At 48.4% G+C, this 16,815-nt stretch overlaps 1 protein-coding gene across 3 annotated transcripts in view; it reads left to right on the plus strand.

Annotated features, from left to right (window-relative positions):
* TTBK1 (tau tubulin kinase 1) overlaps positions 1-13,269 on the plus strand; it is a 106,924-nt gene extending 93,655 nt beyond the window's left edge. For all 3 annotated transcript variants that reach the window (XM_041468128.1, XM_041468129.1, XM_041468130.1), the window contains 2 exons: positions 3,914-5,517; positions 6,253-13,269. In XM_041468128.1, the coding sequence (XP_041324062.1) occupies positions 3,914-5,517; positions 6,253-6,679 (2,031 nt within the window). In that variant the 3' untranslated portion in view covers positions 6,680-13,269. The remainder of the gene's footprint in view (positions 1-3,913; positions 5,518-6,252) is intronic.
* Positions 13,270-16,815: the final 3,546 nt, after the last annotated feature.

The following is a 16,815-nucleotide window of genomic DNA, read 5'->3' on the forward strand; positions in this document are numbered from 1 at the left end:
GCATCCCCATTCTATGTGAATAAGGTCAGCTGGGTGTATGGGACAGAGTTGCTGGAACAATCTCAGTTCACTTCCTAACAATTCTGATACATTCATGTGCACTTACATCATTCCCATGATTTTCCTTTCTTCAGTTGTTCATAAGGAGATCAAGCAGTAATGAAAACAAGGTCAAGGAGGGGAGTTATGAAAAGCATGTCCTTCACATCTAGGGCAGTCAGCCAAGTATGAGCAGACCCCGTGGCAGTGTCACCATCTCAACAATGTTTGGAACTGCAGCAGTTGAAGTTGCAGCAAAAAACTGTTGATAATTCATGATGAAATACCACTGTTGGTTTGTTTATTGGCCACACAGGTGAATTATAAGGCAAGTGATGCCTCTTTTTTCCAAATCTGTCGCCACCCAGTCCTCATGAGTGCTACTGTTGGTAGGGGGCATTCCTTTACATTCATGAACTTGGAAGAGGGCAGTGGTATTGATGTTTTTAATAGGCTGATAAGTTTTGCAGACCCTGAACTATCCCACATTCTTTCAGATTTCATTTCTATCTCTGGCAACCCAGTTGCCTTTTGTTGCAAAACTCCAGAGAGTTCCACCTGGGAGTTTCTAGATTTGACCATAAAGTAGGTAGAGTCCTAAAATATTTGTTTGGGCAGCACTCACAAGCACTTTAACCTTAGTCAATAATCTAAGATAAGTTTTATTAAGAGATATTTATTAAGAGACAGAATGTTAAAGAGTTGAAACGTGCAGACTTTGTGGCAAACACATGCTCAGACACATGTAATGCCACAGGCATTCCTGGACAAGTGACCATCAAGTCAAGAGATAGTCAGGAGTGGAGATCTGAGGTCAAACAGGCAGGAAAATGTGGCTGCCTTAGCTCATGGCATGGTTCCTGCTCACAGGAGAGTGAACCTGACAGAGGGCTGCCAGGATTACCGAGAACAAGAAACATCTGACATGAGGAAATGCTCAGAGATCTGGGTTTATTCTAACTAAAAAACAGGATGGGATTGGTTGTGGCATCCTTTTTCTTCATTGAATTGCCTGATGGAGGGAGATTCCATACTCTTCTCAGAGGTGCACAATGGAAGGATGAGATGTTATGGACAAAAGTTGCATGAAAGAAAGGTTAGATATAGGAATTAGATCCTAAACTCTCCCCCCTTTTTTCACCATAAAGAGCCTCAAACTCTAGGGGAGAGTCCCAAAGAGGTTGTGAGATTTCTATCCTTGAAGTACTAAAAACTCAGCTGGATGTGGCCCAGCACAGGCAGCTCTAAGTTGGTCCTGCTTTGAGGGGTGGTTGGAGCAGAGATCTCCAGAGATTCCTTGTATATTTTTTATTTTACTGTTTTAAGATACAGGCTAAGCCTCTCCACTTCTGATCTTCTGACATCTTCCCTCAGTTCCTTCCCATTAGTGCAGCAGAGCAGAAAAATTCTTCTCTGGCCTTTGGGGAATAGTCCTGGAGCAGCTGAGTGTGATGTAGTACAAAAGATTGTCAAGACAGAACCCAAGTTTCTCTAGTGGGGGATTCAAACTGGGAACACCTTGTTCAGCAGAGTTTCTTGTAGTTGGATATTTGTGTTCTTTGGACTTTTTCCGCGGTGCATTTACAAGTAGCAAAGCAGCGACTGTCTCGGGCTGCTTTGAGGAATGTGTTCTGGCAGTTGTGGGGGACTGCATTCAGCAGGTGAAGCAATCCAAGTCTTCCAAAGGTAGGTACAAGCAAAGCAGTCACTGTTGTGCAGTGTCCATACAGGAAAGTAGAACATGCATGGAGAAATTGAAAAGACAAGCAGAAACTCAGTCCATTTCCTAAATACTGCAAGGAATTTGTAGAGGTGGAAGTACATGGGGGTTAGAAAGTTGCCTACAGCATGACTCAGTGGTAGCAGAAGGGCACCAGAGCACAAGAAATAAAGAACTACTGTTTTTCTTACAGCAACATTCTGCTGTCCAGCTCCATGTCATACATTATTGCTTAGTGCAGCCTCATCTCAGAAAAACTTTCAATGTCTTGCAAGGGAAAAGCTATTGAAGAAAGAGGGTTTGCTGGAGACCCAGCTGCTGGTGGGGCAGACTGCAGGGCACAGAAACCAAATCTCTGGCCTATATAGGATGTGCTCTGCAGGGCTGGATTCAGCTCACCTTGGCCACAAAGCAGAAGAGATGACACAAGCCAAGGGCTGGGAAGAGATTTGAAGATCTACACAGGTGCATATTTCACTATGCAAAGAAAAACAGCAATTGTCCATCTGCATAATCAAACACAGCATCCAGAAAATGGCATGAGATAGAGCAGCAAAGGAGCTGTTGTTGGGGTTGTGGAACTCTTTCCAGTGGGGGCTCAGCACATGGCAAGATGTTGTTCAGGTCCCATTCCCACTAGGGAAGTGCATCCTGATTCCAGGAATAGCACTGTGTATGTATTTATTGGGAAAAACAAACCCAGCCAACGTGCATCGTCCAATCCCAGGCTGTTGAATGAACTAATTTCCAAGAAATGCCTGAGGGAAGAAGCCACGTGGGTAATTTCCTTTGCAAAGGGCAGTAAGTGCCTCTTACCAATCCAAGTTCCACGTCTGCCATCCTGATACAAAAGGTAGAGTGGGTCAGTGAAGGCCCAAACAGGGCCATATTCAGGGCCAGGCTTCAGCTTTAATGAAAGAGAAGCAGCTCTGCATTCCAGAGGTATTGCCAAAACCAGCCTGTGTTTTAATTTATAAGATATAAAAAGAAACATTAACTGGACAACAACTTACCACCATGCAGAACAGCTTGAGCTCACATGGTTAATTGGGTGCATGTTTAATTGTGTAGCCTAAATATCCCCTGGCGATGTGGAATGCCACTGGAAAATGCAGATGTTTGGAGCCCTGCTGTTCATGGTCAGGACTTTTCAAGGGTAACATGTAATGCATTATTGACCAGTTGATTTAATGGAGAGGTTACAATTTGCAAGCCCTAACAGAAGTGTGCTGTAAATGATTTGGTTTAAAATCCATTCTGCAGAGTGGTGCTGATGTGATTTTCATTTGCAACTGATTGTTAATTAGGCCATGCTTGACAGGCATTTCCTATTTATTTGGGCCTTGTTTGGTGAAGGGTGTGCATGTGTGTGTGAGCTACTGTTTTTCTGCAGGTTCATTTGCAATCATTTCACAGCCTGCTACTGCCACAGGGTGCTGCTGGAGAAACAGTGCCCCCACCACCTGTCCTGTGTGCCCTTCACTTTTCCTGGTTGGACACCCCAGGGTCTGATAATGACACTTTATGTGCCAGCTTTCATGACATGCTGATGATTTCAGTGGAAGCAGAAGCCTGTAGGAGACAGAACGAGGAGTTGCTACAGGGATGTGGGAGCACAAGGAGGGATGGATGGTGCACCAGGGGAACCACTACAAGTGTTACTGCCCCAGGGGCAATGGTGGATGCTAATGGAAAGTGATCAGGAAATGTATCTAGTCCAGAGGTGCCCCTTCAGTTCACTGCAGCCCAGGCATAAAAGCAAGTTGCTAAGTGGTTCCAGTAAGGAAGGAGTGACTATGTAAATATATAAATACTGAAATAAATACATAAACACTGAAGAAGATTGGGAAATGTGAAAAAAATCTGAGGAATTGCTTGAAAATGGTTCTTGTGAGTCCAGGTTAAAGACTGCTAACAAAGGAACTTCTTTGGCATGTTTTGTTTCCTTCATTGATACGTATCTGTGAATCTCTCTAAGGTTTGTATGAATCATGATGGAGTGATGACTGCTCAGGCATGTATTTTGGAAGCATGATGGATTAAATACTTTCTATGGATTCTTCCTGCTGCTGTTGGTCCTGATGTGTTCTGTGTCAGTGGTGTTGTCTGAATGCTAACTCACCCTCTTCTTTTGTCACACTTGTCTTCCTGCAGGCATACATGCTGAAGTCATTTGAAATAAATGGCCTGCCCAAGGCGGTCCCTTTAAGTTTGCCTTACCAAGACTTCAGAAAAGATATGTGCAACTACTGGGAAAAGCCTAAGTTATCCCAGCGGATAAAGAAAGTTGATTTTTCAAATATTGTCTTGACTGCTCCTTGCAAACCTCTTGAACCTTATAAGGAAATGAATGGAAAAGAGGAGGAGGAGGAGGAAGAAGAGGAGGAAGACTATGAGGAGGAGGAAGATGAGCAGGATGAGGGGGAGGAGGAAGAGGAGGGCAATGAGATTGACATGCACAGTGATTCCAGCAGCGACCTGAGTCAGAAGAGCACGGAGCGCAGCCAGGAGTGCGCACCATCCACGCTCCTGGCTGATGACCAGAAGGGGTCCAAGGGTCGAGCATCCACTGCTGATGGGGACCTGGAGCTGGAGGAAGGCTCAAAAACTTTAGTGCTGTTTTCACCAGGTGATCTGAAAAAGTCTCCGGTGGCTGCAGACTTACCTCCAGAAGTCGATCTAGGCACTCTTGCTGCACTGACACCTCAGAGCGAGCGGCCGCAGCCCATGGGGAGCCAGCTGGATGTGTCTGAGCCAGGGACCCTGTCCTCGGTCCTTAAATCGGAACCAAAGCCTCCCGTGGCAGTGGCTACAGCTTCCTCCCCGTTCACCAAAGTCGAGCGCACGTTCGTTCACATTGCTGAGAAGACCCACCTGAACGTGATGTCTTCCAGCGGGCAGCTGATGCGGCACGAGGAGTACTGCCCCCCGGGGCAATTCGAGGAGGTCATCATCGAGGAGGAGCTGGAGGACAACCTGGTGCTGGTGGAGAATGGAAGCATTCATTCCGGGCTGGAAGGGGCAGAGACGGAGAGCTGCGCTCTTTCGGCCAATCACGTCGAAACCACCTCAGAGACTGTGGGGGAGCAGCCGGCCCTTCCCAACGGCATGCCAAAGCTTCCCGAGGACAAGCCGGAGCTCTCCGGCAAAGCGGTGCTCTCGCTGGATTTGGAAGAGCCTGACAAGGTGGCTACAAGGGAGCCTGGCCTCGAGAAGGCAGCATCAGCCACAGAACACCTGAAGCGAGCAGAGACCCTGCTCGAGACGCCACAGCAGGGCCCCAGGAGGCCGCTGGGCCCCCGGTACAGAAGTCGGATACCCATTTTGTTCTCTGAGGAGGACACTGGCTCAGACCTTTCAACTTCACTCTCAGCCAAAGAAAGGCTTTATAAGAGGGCAAAGCAACCCGACCTGGCTCGCCTGGTGATGGAGAAGAGACAGAGCCGCCTCCTCCGGCTGGCCTCAGGGGCCTCCTCCTCGGCCTCCTCCAGCGACGAGCGGCGGCGAGCCTCCGAAACGCTGTCAGCCACCGGTTCTGAGGAGGACACCCACGACTCTGATGACTCCATCCCACGGAAGGGAGAGAAGAAGGCTGCGCTGCTGGGGAGAGAAGACAGAGCCATAAGCACAAGGAGCAGAATTCCTCGTCCCATCGTGCCGGTGAAAACGCCGCTGGAGGTGGCGAGGTCGGAGAGCTCCGTGGCCGCTGCGATGGCAGGGCTGGGCAGCTCCCCACAGGATGCAGCTGCTGCCTGCAGGTAAGAACAAAATGGTGAGAAATGCAGAGAGCTGGGCTTGTTGAGGAGACACAGCCAGGGCTTTGCTCACCTCCCATGACTTCATCCTTTACTCAGCTTGAATGCATAGTCCATCCTTGCTTCCTACAGTCATTTCAGCCCACAGGTGTGTGAAATACTCACCTCTCTGTCTTCTTTTTTTGAAGCCTCTGTTTGCTTGCCCTGGCTTTGAGACCTTTCCTTTGACAAGCCCTTTCACTTGGTCTGATAATAGCAGATGCCCCTGGTGTTGTACTCTCTGTTTGACAGCACAGCCATGACTCTGCAGGGAGACCTGGCCTCCTGGCCTGGCTATTGTGATTAGAGCTGCCAGCTGGAATTGCCTCCGTTGGTTTGTCTTCCATCACAGTTACCATCAGAGGCCAACTGGTGCAATCCAACTCATGCCCACATTCCCAAATTATATCTCCTGCCTTGGAAGAGGTTGCTGCATCCATTCTGCATGTTAAGAAAAGTCCCAGATACCATCCCTGTGTGTTGACTCAGAGAATGCTGGAGGATCAAGGCAAACACTTAGCAGTTAACTGCGTTGAGTTACAGGATGGTGTTCAGACTGGTGCCCCATCTGGTTCACAGTGTAGGTCCTGCCATCCTGGTGCTGGAGACTAATTGTAATTGCCTGGTAACATTCATGCCCAAGAGTCCCTTGCAAAATTCCCTTTCATCCTCCCTCTTCTTGCTTTTCTTTCTCTGCAGGCTTCAGACACAGAGAGCAGCTGGAAGTGTGCCATATGAGGGCCGAACAACACAGGTACAAAGTCGGCTTCCTTCGTCGCCGAGTTCCACTTCTCTTCCTCCACGGAGCAGCTCGCAGAGGTCCAGTGGTGCATCCCCTCGGAGCCCTGTCCTTCCTTCCAGGAACCCCAGTACTTCCCCCAGAAGCCAGCTGTTGCCTCGGAGGGAAAGTCCTTCTCCCTGCCGACAGCATAAACCAGGGACTGCTCCTCAGCGAGTTCCTCCTTCCCCCCGACCTCAGCCCTCAGCTCAGGCCCCAGCATCTACAGGAGATTCCCTGCCATCTCCTGGCATGGCCAAAAAACGACAAAGAGGAAAAACCCAGACTCAAAGTCCAGCAACCAAAGGAAAGCAGGTGTCCCTGGAAAGTAAGGCAGCTGCCAGATAATGACCTTCTTCTGCAAACCCAGCAGACTGGGTAACTTCTGCATATAGTATACACTTGAGATGCTGCAGCACAGCCTTCCATGCTGGACCCACGAGTGTATAGCAGTAGCTGTACTTGAATGCTTCACCCACTCTCACCCCACACCGCAATCAGCTCCCACGGGCCTGGCAGCCCGGAGCCACGGAGCCTTTTCAAGGGAGACACCCAGCCCGCAGCTCACGCTTGCTAATGCACAGCACCAAACCGTGACCCAGGCAGCCTGCCCAGTGCCTGACCTGCCTCCCTCCCCAGGGATTCTCCTCCTGTTAGCAATACCAGTCCTCAACACCGACTCCAGCTGCGGAAAGAGGAGCAGAGGCGACAAGAGCAAGGCCTGCTAAAGAGGAAGGCTCCTGTTCTGCAGGCAGCTCCTTCCTTTCTCCTCGCTGGGAAAACACCAGCCTTGGTCTCCACCATCTCCCTGAGTGTTGGCTCACCTCCCACCACCTGTGTTAGCAAGGGATTGCCACTAGCTTATTCAAGAAGGATGGATGCATCCTTGTGTGCTGAGATAAGAGAAGGGGTAAGGAGGAGAGGGCTCTTCTCTCCTTTCCAGAGATGCCTCTACAGGTGGGAATTAGGAGGCAGTTCTTGCTGGATGCTCCTACCTGTTCCAGTATGTCCCACAGATGAGGTCTGGCACTGCTTCTCAGATACTGCTGTTGTTTCAGCAGATGCCTGTGTGGTGGGCACTTAGGTGGAAGTAGGGATGTGTTGGCAGCTTGCTGGGAAATCAAAAGCTCTTGCTAATTAATGTAGAAGGGAGCACACTGCAGCCACTTCTGTCACAAATACCAAACTGTGATCTGTGGACATCACATCCCCCAGCACGGGTGGTTCCTTTCAGCCTGGGCGAGGTTGGTGCCACAGACCTGTATTCCACCAAACACAGCTCCATCGTGAGGGTGTGAATAGTCACTGGATGCCTTTAGCCTGGGTGCCCCTTGCACCTGAATTCCTTGTGTTTTATTGTCACGCTCTTGGTGTTTGTGAATTTTGGCACTGTGGTTGAAAGTTCCCCTACACGGCAGGGTGGGAAATTATTATCCCGTAGTATACCCAAAACCTGCTGCTTTGCAATGAGAGGTTTGCTGGCATGCCATGGCCATGTGCATTTCTATCTGAGGGGACAGTGGGTTGAGTGGCAGAGGTGGGGTTTATGTCTTTTCCTTGGTGCTCACCTCTGCCATGCATTGAGGATGAACAATGTGAACGTAAAAGCAACAGCTGTGCTCTTCAAGTAATTATCTGAGCATAAGCTTAACACTCAGCTAGAGCAAAATCAACCAGCTGTTTAGCCCCCAGACTAATTAGGAAGGCTTGAAAGTGAAAGCAAGGAGGACTGGTACCTGTCTGATCTTGATGAGATCTTGAAGTAGACAAAATTCTCCCCATGCTTCACAGGAGAAAACATTCCAGACCCAAATACTTTGTGCTTCACACCATTGTCATGCCTAAAAGAGATATTGCATGAGGCAGAACAAAACAGCTGCTCTGTACACCTATTCCTGCAGTTGCAACTACCTGCAAATTTACTATTTGCAGATAACAAAGCTTGACAGAGGAATCTGAACAGTAATAACCTTGATTCATTTGAACATGAATGCAAACAGTCACACACTGATGGCCATCAAGTTCAAGGAATCCTGAAGCTGCTCATATCTACAGGATTCCTGGAAAGGAGTATGAGAGCTGTGACAGGGTGTCTGGGAGAAAAGGGTACTCCTTGCACATCTGAACAGGGAAATGTGTAGAAACAGGAGACAGGAATTACCTCTTCATATGACAGTCTCAGTGTTGCCAACATTAAGAATTCATTTCACCCAGCTCAAAGTGTTTTCCATTGATGTGGTTCACCCTGGTCGAGTAAGCAGCAGCTTAATCTGAAAAGATGCCTTCATCTTTGCAGAGCAGCACTGGGAACTGAGAGGGAGCTCAGGCTGTGCTCTGATGGACTGAGCTGATGTTGCCATCAAAAGTAACATCCCTCCAAGTTCCAGCTGTTTTGTTGCACAGTTCCATCACATTCACAGTGCAGCAGCTATTTGGAAATGGCTGGAAATGCTGATCCAGCACGACACGAACTGCTCTGATTCACCAGTTTATGTTTCATCTGGTTCATTTCATCACTCTGGTTCACCATTTGGTCACACAACAGAAGAAGGACACACAGAGACTGTGACCACTTCTTCTGGTGGCACTGTAACTTTCTCTGAGTTTGAAGTGTGGGTCAGACTAGAACCTAAGTATGTGCTGCAGGTTTAGAAAATAGAAAACAGAATAAACTCAAAGACATATTCTTTCCATAAATATAAATCATAATGGGACTCCTATTAATTTCTTGAAGGTCTATTAATTTTAGAGCGCTCAGATGGTAAGTCTTGGTTGTGAATCCTTTACCAGCTGGTCTATCCAGGTCTTAATGCACATGCCAAAAATGACATTGAAAGAGCTTTGAAAGAGGACTACAGGACTATTAACAGGGTTAGCAAACCTGCCTCATCATGGGAGGCCAATAAAGCACAATCAGTGTATTTGTTCAGGAAAAAGTTTAAAGGACAGTTTTCTGTGGCCCAATGTCAGAAAGGAAGCTCCAGGGCAGACACAAGGCTGGGTTGGACAGGGCCCAGAGCATCCTGGTCTAGTGGAAGGTGTCCTTGCCCATAGCAGGGAGCTGAAACTGGGTGATCTTTAAGGTCCCTTCCAACCCAAACCATTCTATGGTTCTGTGGTTCTGTGGTCTTCCTCTGGCACATGGAAAGCAGGGGAGTCAGAACAGCCAAGAACAGCAGATGAAGAAATCAAGCAGACTTTTAATTGTGAAGCAACCATTCAGTGAAGTCTTTCACAGGACTATGGGGACTTTCTTATTAAAAGGTTTCTGTGAAACTGAGCTGTCTTCTACAAGGTCTATCTACCATGACCCAACCACAAGAAGCAGGTAGGATTCTGGTGACACCAAGGTATCATCTCTGTCAGTGGTGCAGCAGATTCCTGGTCCCACGAGGATACATGCCAAAGCTGTATATATACTGGAGAGCCACCTGGCAGGTCCCACAGGTTTAAGAAAGCAAGGGAAAGATGGCCAGCACAGAAAATAAAAGCTGTTGCCAGTGTTGTTTGACAGAGCTAGGCTGGAGGTGCAGCTGGGTCTGTAGAGATCTGAGACCAGCATGAGTCATCTCTCCTCGTGGTTGTGCTACCAGACTCCCTGCTCCTGCACAGCCCTGCTTCCCAGCTGTCCCTGGAATGAAGAGCAGCAGGAGAGTGCATCAACAGCATGGTGGGCCCCAGGTCATGTCCTCCTGGATGGAGGTGCACCTGTCCAGGGGAGCAGCACACACAGAATTTCCTCTGGGTCCTCTCTTCTTCTGCTGCCCTGCAGGAAAGTTGAAAGGGCACTGCCATAGCTGGAGCAAACAGAGGAGAACATGTCTGGGGACAAGAAGGAATGAGGCCTGTGATGTTAGGGAGAAGTTAGGTGGTTGAGGAATGCCAGAGGATCTAGTCTGGCATCACAGGACACGATGGGCTGTCACCTCCCAGAAAGGTGGCAGAGGCAAGACCCTGTTGCTCTCTGCTATGAGTCTCATGCAAGCTCTGCCAAGCTTGAGGGCACGGGGCTGCTCAGGCACTGCTGGGCGTGTGTGGCTGTGTTCTTTGCAGGTGATTTTGCCCCTGTGTGTTTTGAGGGAACTCCTGGGACATGCCACCACTGTTCCTTCATCTGTGTGTTCATCTGCATGGGTAGGGAGAGACACATCTTGTTCATCTGTGTTGGGAGTACAAGAGTCTTTGGGACTGCCTGGTGTCGTGCTGAGTCCTCACTCTGCAGGAGCCTTGCCCACCAGCTGAGATGGTATCCTGGCTGGTGAGAAGCAGCCAGTGGCTGCTGGCTGGCCAGGAGCTGCCTGCAAAGAAGCATGGATACAGGGAGGATGTGCCACGTGGGCAATCTGAAAGGCAGTTCTCAGCACTAAGCCAGTGCAGCAATGGATTGTATGAGCAGAGGGAGAAGAAGGACAGATGGCACCAGTCAGACTGATACTGTGGAGAGGCTCAAACACACGGGTGGATGGAGCTGCTTTACTGATCTGTCTGGTTGGCAGGACAGGCACTTCTGTTTGCCTTGGTCCAAAAGGTGTTCTGGTAGCAAATATCTCTGGGTCAGTTGTGCTTGGAATCAGTGACAGGCAGGAGACTTTGCTTGCCCTTTTTTAAGTAAAGAATATTATAATATATATATATTATTACAACAATATAAGTAGTGACCATTATATATAGTAACTAAAGGTTAAAAAGGATCCTGCTACCTTCAGAGAAGTCTCATCTTTGATTTCAGATGTGTGCAGGGCTGACTGCTGTGTGCAGTGAATGTGGATGGGGGAACAGGATACCACTCTACCAAAGTGCATGTCAGCTGTGAGGCTCCAGCTGCCTGAGCACAAACCAGGGCTGAAACACGCCAGCCTGGGTGGCTGACAGCTGTCCTGCTTGCCACCAGACCTGCAACAGCTGCTGGACTGACACACAGCTCTGTGGGGCATGGATCAGCATCTGGAGAATCGCTCTTCACGTGGCTGCCCCTGGCTAACACAAGCACTGAGAGTTTGGTGGTGAAACGTTTTGATCCAAAGCAGGTTGTGTTGGGGCAAGAAAATCCTTCACATTTCTCCTTTCCAACACAGAGGTGTTTCCTCACTGTAGATCCTGTGTAAGAAGATGATCACTGATAGCCTGGGCAGCTCCAGTAGCATCTCAGTGTTCCCTCAGCACACTGCTTTCTTCTCTGTAGAGTTTATTGACCCACAACTATTCCACATGCACTCACACCAATGCCCACCTAAGGCCTTGCCCCACACATCAGTCACCTGCAGTTAAATTAATCCTGTGAACACAGTAAAAGTCCCATTGTGGACATAATGAGTTCATTATCAAATGAGTTTCTTCTGGCTGAACTGAAATATGCCCGTGCCCCAGCAGTGCTAGGCTGGTTTGACAAAGTCCACAGGGACCACCTGAGAGTTTGCAAGCACCCTTGGCCAGCTACTCCTGCACCTCCACATGAGGAACAGAGCTTGGGCTGCTGTTCAGGCCCTTTCCTTGTGTGGCATGTGCCTGTAACTGGGCTGCTGGGTGGGAGCCCATGGCTCACCGTGTGCTGGCTCCCAAGGTCCTCTGCAGAAGCCCCAGTGGCTGTGCTCTCCAGCAGCAGCAGATGCTGCATTCCAAGGGGCTGGGACTATGCTGGCAGTGGCAGCAGAGCCACCTGATGTTAAGACCTCCATGAGCATTGGGGTTGGTAGTTTTGCAAGGCCAGGGAATAGCTCTGTATGCAGGCTGAGCTGTGATCCCAAGTACAGCCAGAATCCCAGGAAATGACAGTGATTTATACACCATCACTCTCCTGTCACTTCATTCCTAATGTAGCTCCTCCAGCAAATCTTGTCTTCAAAGTAACTGTGTGTTTCCTCCAGGTTAGTCCCTTTTTGCCTGGGGGGTTGAAGCCCTCCTGGATTCTGCAGAGCCTGAAGCAGACTTGGCCATCAACCTGTGCAGCAGGCCCTGCCCCACACAGGTCATAAGGAGGAACACTATCCCTTTTATTTCTGGAGCTGCAAACGGCTGGAAAGCAGGTTTAAAGTAAACACTGATGCCCTCTGTGCTGAAAGGAGGAAGGGAGCTACCAAAGCAAATCCAGAGCTGGGTTCCTTGTAGGGACCAAGATAATAATTTCTCCTGCTCTTAGCTCCTGAACCAGAGGGGCCTCAGGGGTGAGAGCTCTGCTTTGGTGAAGATACTGCAGGACTGGTGTCAGCATGGTGCTCCTCAGTGGCTGCTCTGCCTCTGGTTTGGCCCATGTTGCCCTGCCTGGAGCACAGGGAGCTCTGGTACAGGTTCCCTGGAGGAGGCTGGGGCTGATGTTTCCTCGGGAACGTACAGCACAGGCTCAGGACCATCCCTGCAGAGGGTGGGATGAGCTCTGCAGGACGTGGGGTACCCCTGGGTGTGAAACCAGTGTCAGCAGGACTGCTGTGCTCTGGGACCTGCTGCTTCTTCTCCAGCCAGGAATTGGAGCTGGAAACACAGAAGATTTTCTATATCTCCTTTTAACACAATAGCATGTGACTCTACACTCAGACGTTCTACCTGGCGCACCAACGTTTTCCTTCGCCTCTGGCACACTCTGGAGACAGGACTTCTGCTCCCTGGTACTGCCTGCCTGGAAATGTGACTGAATCCCAAGGCTAAATCTCTCTACATATCTTCTTTGCATTCTTTAGGAAAGCAGCTGGAGAATGTTTACACACTGCAAACAGAATGTAGGACTCCGACTGAGGAACCACAATCTGGTTCAACTGCATGGCAAATTTCTTGGCCATAAAATCTGGCATGCATCACAGAAGCCCTGTCTGTGTACAGACCCACCTGGCATTTGTCTTAATTTCAGATCACATCTTAAAAAAAAATAAACGATTATGCCATTTCTTGTTCATATCAGACACAGTTGTCATTAGATTTGTTATTAAAAGGGGATTCTGGATCATGCCATTAAAAGCCTGTCTACCTTTTCATTGGTGTCTTCTCCCATTTATTGGTGTTGCAAGACATGTTCCTTCACCATGAACCTTGTTTACGCAGCAGGCTCAGCCATCCACTCCCAAAACGGCACTTGTCAGAGAGAAAAGCCTGCTTTTTTGACAACAATAAAATCAAAAAAATATGCTTTGCAAAGTCTAGATGACACAGTTAAGATGCCAGATTTGTAGACATGTTGGACCTGCACATTAATATGTGGGAAGTGGAGCAAAACCAAACCAATAACTTGGCATGGTTTGACTTTCAATAGTCTCTGACTATCTGATGTTTAAGCTGAGGACAGTTTTTATAATATTCCTTTTACCATGCTTAAGTTACCTCATGCCTATGGTGTGCAGGCCACATCTAGGGTGTGTAGTAAGAGTTTAGTGCCCAGCTTTAGGAGGGAGTGGTGGAAGAGGGAACAGAAAAGAATAAAAAATCCTGGTCCCTTAGAAAGTTATTCCTGTGATGACAGATTTTATTCTTTCTCCTATAGCCAAAAGAAAACACATTTGACTCCAGTGTAGAATCCAAAATGATAAAAATAAACACTGGGACATAAAAGCTCCTAAAAGTCTATGTCAGGAAGAGGCAGATGAAACTTAAAGCTGAGCGCCATAAACTGGGAAATTGAGAAGCATTTCAGAACTGTGTGGATCAGCTGCTAGCAGGGAGTTTGGCAGAGGGGCTTCATCATCACCCCTGGATGGCAAAATAGTTTCTCTGGAAGGCAGGTTTGTCAGGAACAACGTGCTGGATTCAGTCTCTGCCTTTGTCAAATGAGAAGACAAGTAGAGGTAGAGACTAAAGCAGGCTGCTCATGTTGGAACAGCCTCACAAAATAGGAAAAGACAGGTTTGCAGGAGGAGGCAGAATCTTTACTCAGAGCAGCTTTTGTTACAAAAATAAAAAAGCCAAAGAAAACTGGAAAGCCAAAGAAACTGCTGGGCTCAGGGATGTTCCTCCTGCAATCACCTTGAGGTATTTCAAGAGAAGAAAAGCCCCAGTGCAGACAAGGCAAGCCACAGGAGTGCCTTAACACTGCAGTGGAAGCCTGCACTGCAAGGAAATGCTTGTTATTCCCAGCCTTGCATTCATCCTCTCTCTAATGTCAGAGGGAGGCTGCCATGGAGCAGCCATGGGGCTCTGGAGTCAGCTGGACCCAAGGACCCTTTCTCATGCCAGTGAGAAAAAGTCCTTCAAGCCTGTAGCTTCAAGGAAGCTGCCAAAAGTTCCTTGAAGTTGCACAGAGTACCTGGAGACCATGAGAAACTTAGAGCATCCACACAGGTTTCATCAAGTACAAAAAATATCTAAAAACAATAACACAATTGAGTCCAGCTGTTTGAATTCACTAATTAATGTTTGAAACAGAGGTAAAGCCTCAGATTTAAAATAAGTGGTTAAACAAGCCCAAAACCTTGTGGTTTAATGTCCATAGGCTCATAGGATAATCCAGGCTGGACGTGACTTCTAATAGGACATTGGAATTTTAACTTCAAAGCATAAATGTAAATTGCAAATTGTCAATAAGCAACCAGTTTGGGACACTGCATCTCATAGGAGTAGTCACAAAAACTGCATCCTCAAACAAGGAATAGGTTGGAGGCAAGAAGATCATCTGGAAAGTAATACCAGATGCCCTACTCTCTTTGTCATGTGTCTTGTTAATGTTGGAGACGGAGTATTGAGTCTCTTAATGATTCAGAGGAAGCCTGAGTCAGTTCCTGTATTGCTGAATCTGCAAAATGCAAAGGATCCCCATTCAAACACAGGTCAGAAAAGTCAAAACTGGTCTTGGTCACCCAAGATAGCAGCTAGGAGATGCTTAGATTAAATGAGAAACATGGTGGAACAAGATAATTAGTAGAGGAAGGTGATCAGTGAAGGGAGACAGAGAAGTTCTAGCACTGGAGGTGTGGTGCTGTATGGAGAAGGCAGCTTCCCTGGACACTCTGCAGCTTTTCTTTACTCCTTCTGGGGAGGAACCCATTGGGCACGGGAGGAAATGCAGGACAGAGCTGTGGAGCTTTTGGGACCTGACAAGCACATGGCCACACTGGCAGAGAAACAGAAACACTGCCAAGGTGAGCACTGGACCTTGCACCACCCACCCAGTAATTCCCTACAAATCACTCTCACCATCTCCCCATCTGTACTTTCACTGCAAGTGTGTGACTGTGTGTATTGTCACTCCCACACCTTACTGTCTGCACAGGCTTTCCAAAAACACTCTTCCAGCCAGTGCTCCAAGCTCCCCATGCAGCATTCCCTGAGTTTTGATGTAAAGCCCTGGCCCTTTGGGGAATCAGGGCCCCAAGGGCACTACTGGCTGTTACTGCCCTGCACCTGCCACCAAGCACCTTCTGCTTCTGGCCCAGGACCTCATTTCTGCTCAGGACTGTGTCTCCCATCCATCTGAGCTGTGTCAGACACGTTCCTGCCTCCTGCCCTGGCTGCTGCGTGGATCTTGCTTTGTCTTCAGCCCTTCTCCTGCTCCACACCAGGCTCTCTGGAGGAACTCTGATTCCGGTTCATCCTCTCGCTGTGTCTGGGGCTGTACATTGGCTCTGTCCCACCCCTGGCGCTGCCAGCCATGCTGAGACTCTGGCTCTGTGCCCAGTAGAGGAGGACATGGCCAGTCCTGTAGTCTTCCCAGCTCCTGGGTCATCATTCCCTGCTCATGCTGCTCCCTGAACCAGTGGGTTTGCTTTGAGTTCCCTGGCAATGTTTTACTTCAAACAGGATTATCCTAAGTGAGAGTGATTTAATCAGATGGAATCTCACCCCTGAAAACATGTGATCCTCTCTAGACTTCCTATTCCTGCTGTGTCTTTCTTTCCCTGACTGGAGGAGGAGTTTGGACTTGCCCTTTCCTCAGTAAAATGCAGCAAAATAATTTGGGCTGAATCTCTGCCCTGCTCCAGTTTCCCAACAGCACCAGTTAGAGGAAAATGACACTAGATTAGTTCCATGAGATAGGGAAAGGGATAAGAAGGGGCATGAGACAGGTCTGGAGGCTCTTTTTGGGAAGCAGGGAGCATAAAAGTGCTGGCTGTGGATCCATTATCACACACAGCAGACAACATGGAAGTGGCTCGTGTCCTTTCACACTAAGGTAGAATCAACATTGTATTTTTGACAGGTAAGAAAAGAACCTTTGGCCAGACCCAGTCTACTTGCAAAAACAGTTGTCATTTGTGCAGTCGAGTAAAGCAGGTGCACACAAGAGAGCTGCAAGCAATGGAAAGCAGAGTCTTGTTAACGTGGCACCCAGTCAGAAGGGCATAAACTCCCTTTCTTCTATGACCAAACAAAGATCTTCAGGACCCCCAGGACCTCTTTGTTGGCTGCACCTTCTCTTTCTCCAACTGAGCTACAAAATCTGGTGTGCACACATCCTGCCAAGAGCATTTGGAGACGCTGCTGCAGCACAGTGCACCTTAGACTGACACTGCAGGAATCCTCAGCTGGCACTGCCAGCTCTGTGGATCTCCCTGTCCAAACTGCCTTTA

Source organism: Pyrgilauda ruficollis, unplaced genomic scaffold (genome assembly GCF_017590135.1).
Source record: "Pyrgilauda ruficollis isolate IOZ18807 unplaced genomic scaffold, ASM1759013v1 scaffold211, whole genome shotgun sequence".
Taxonomy (NCBI): Eukaryota; Metazoa; Chordata; class Aves; order Passeriformes; family Passeridae; genus Pyrgilauda; species Pyrgilauda ruficollis.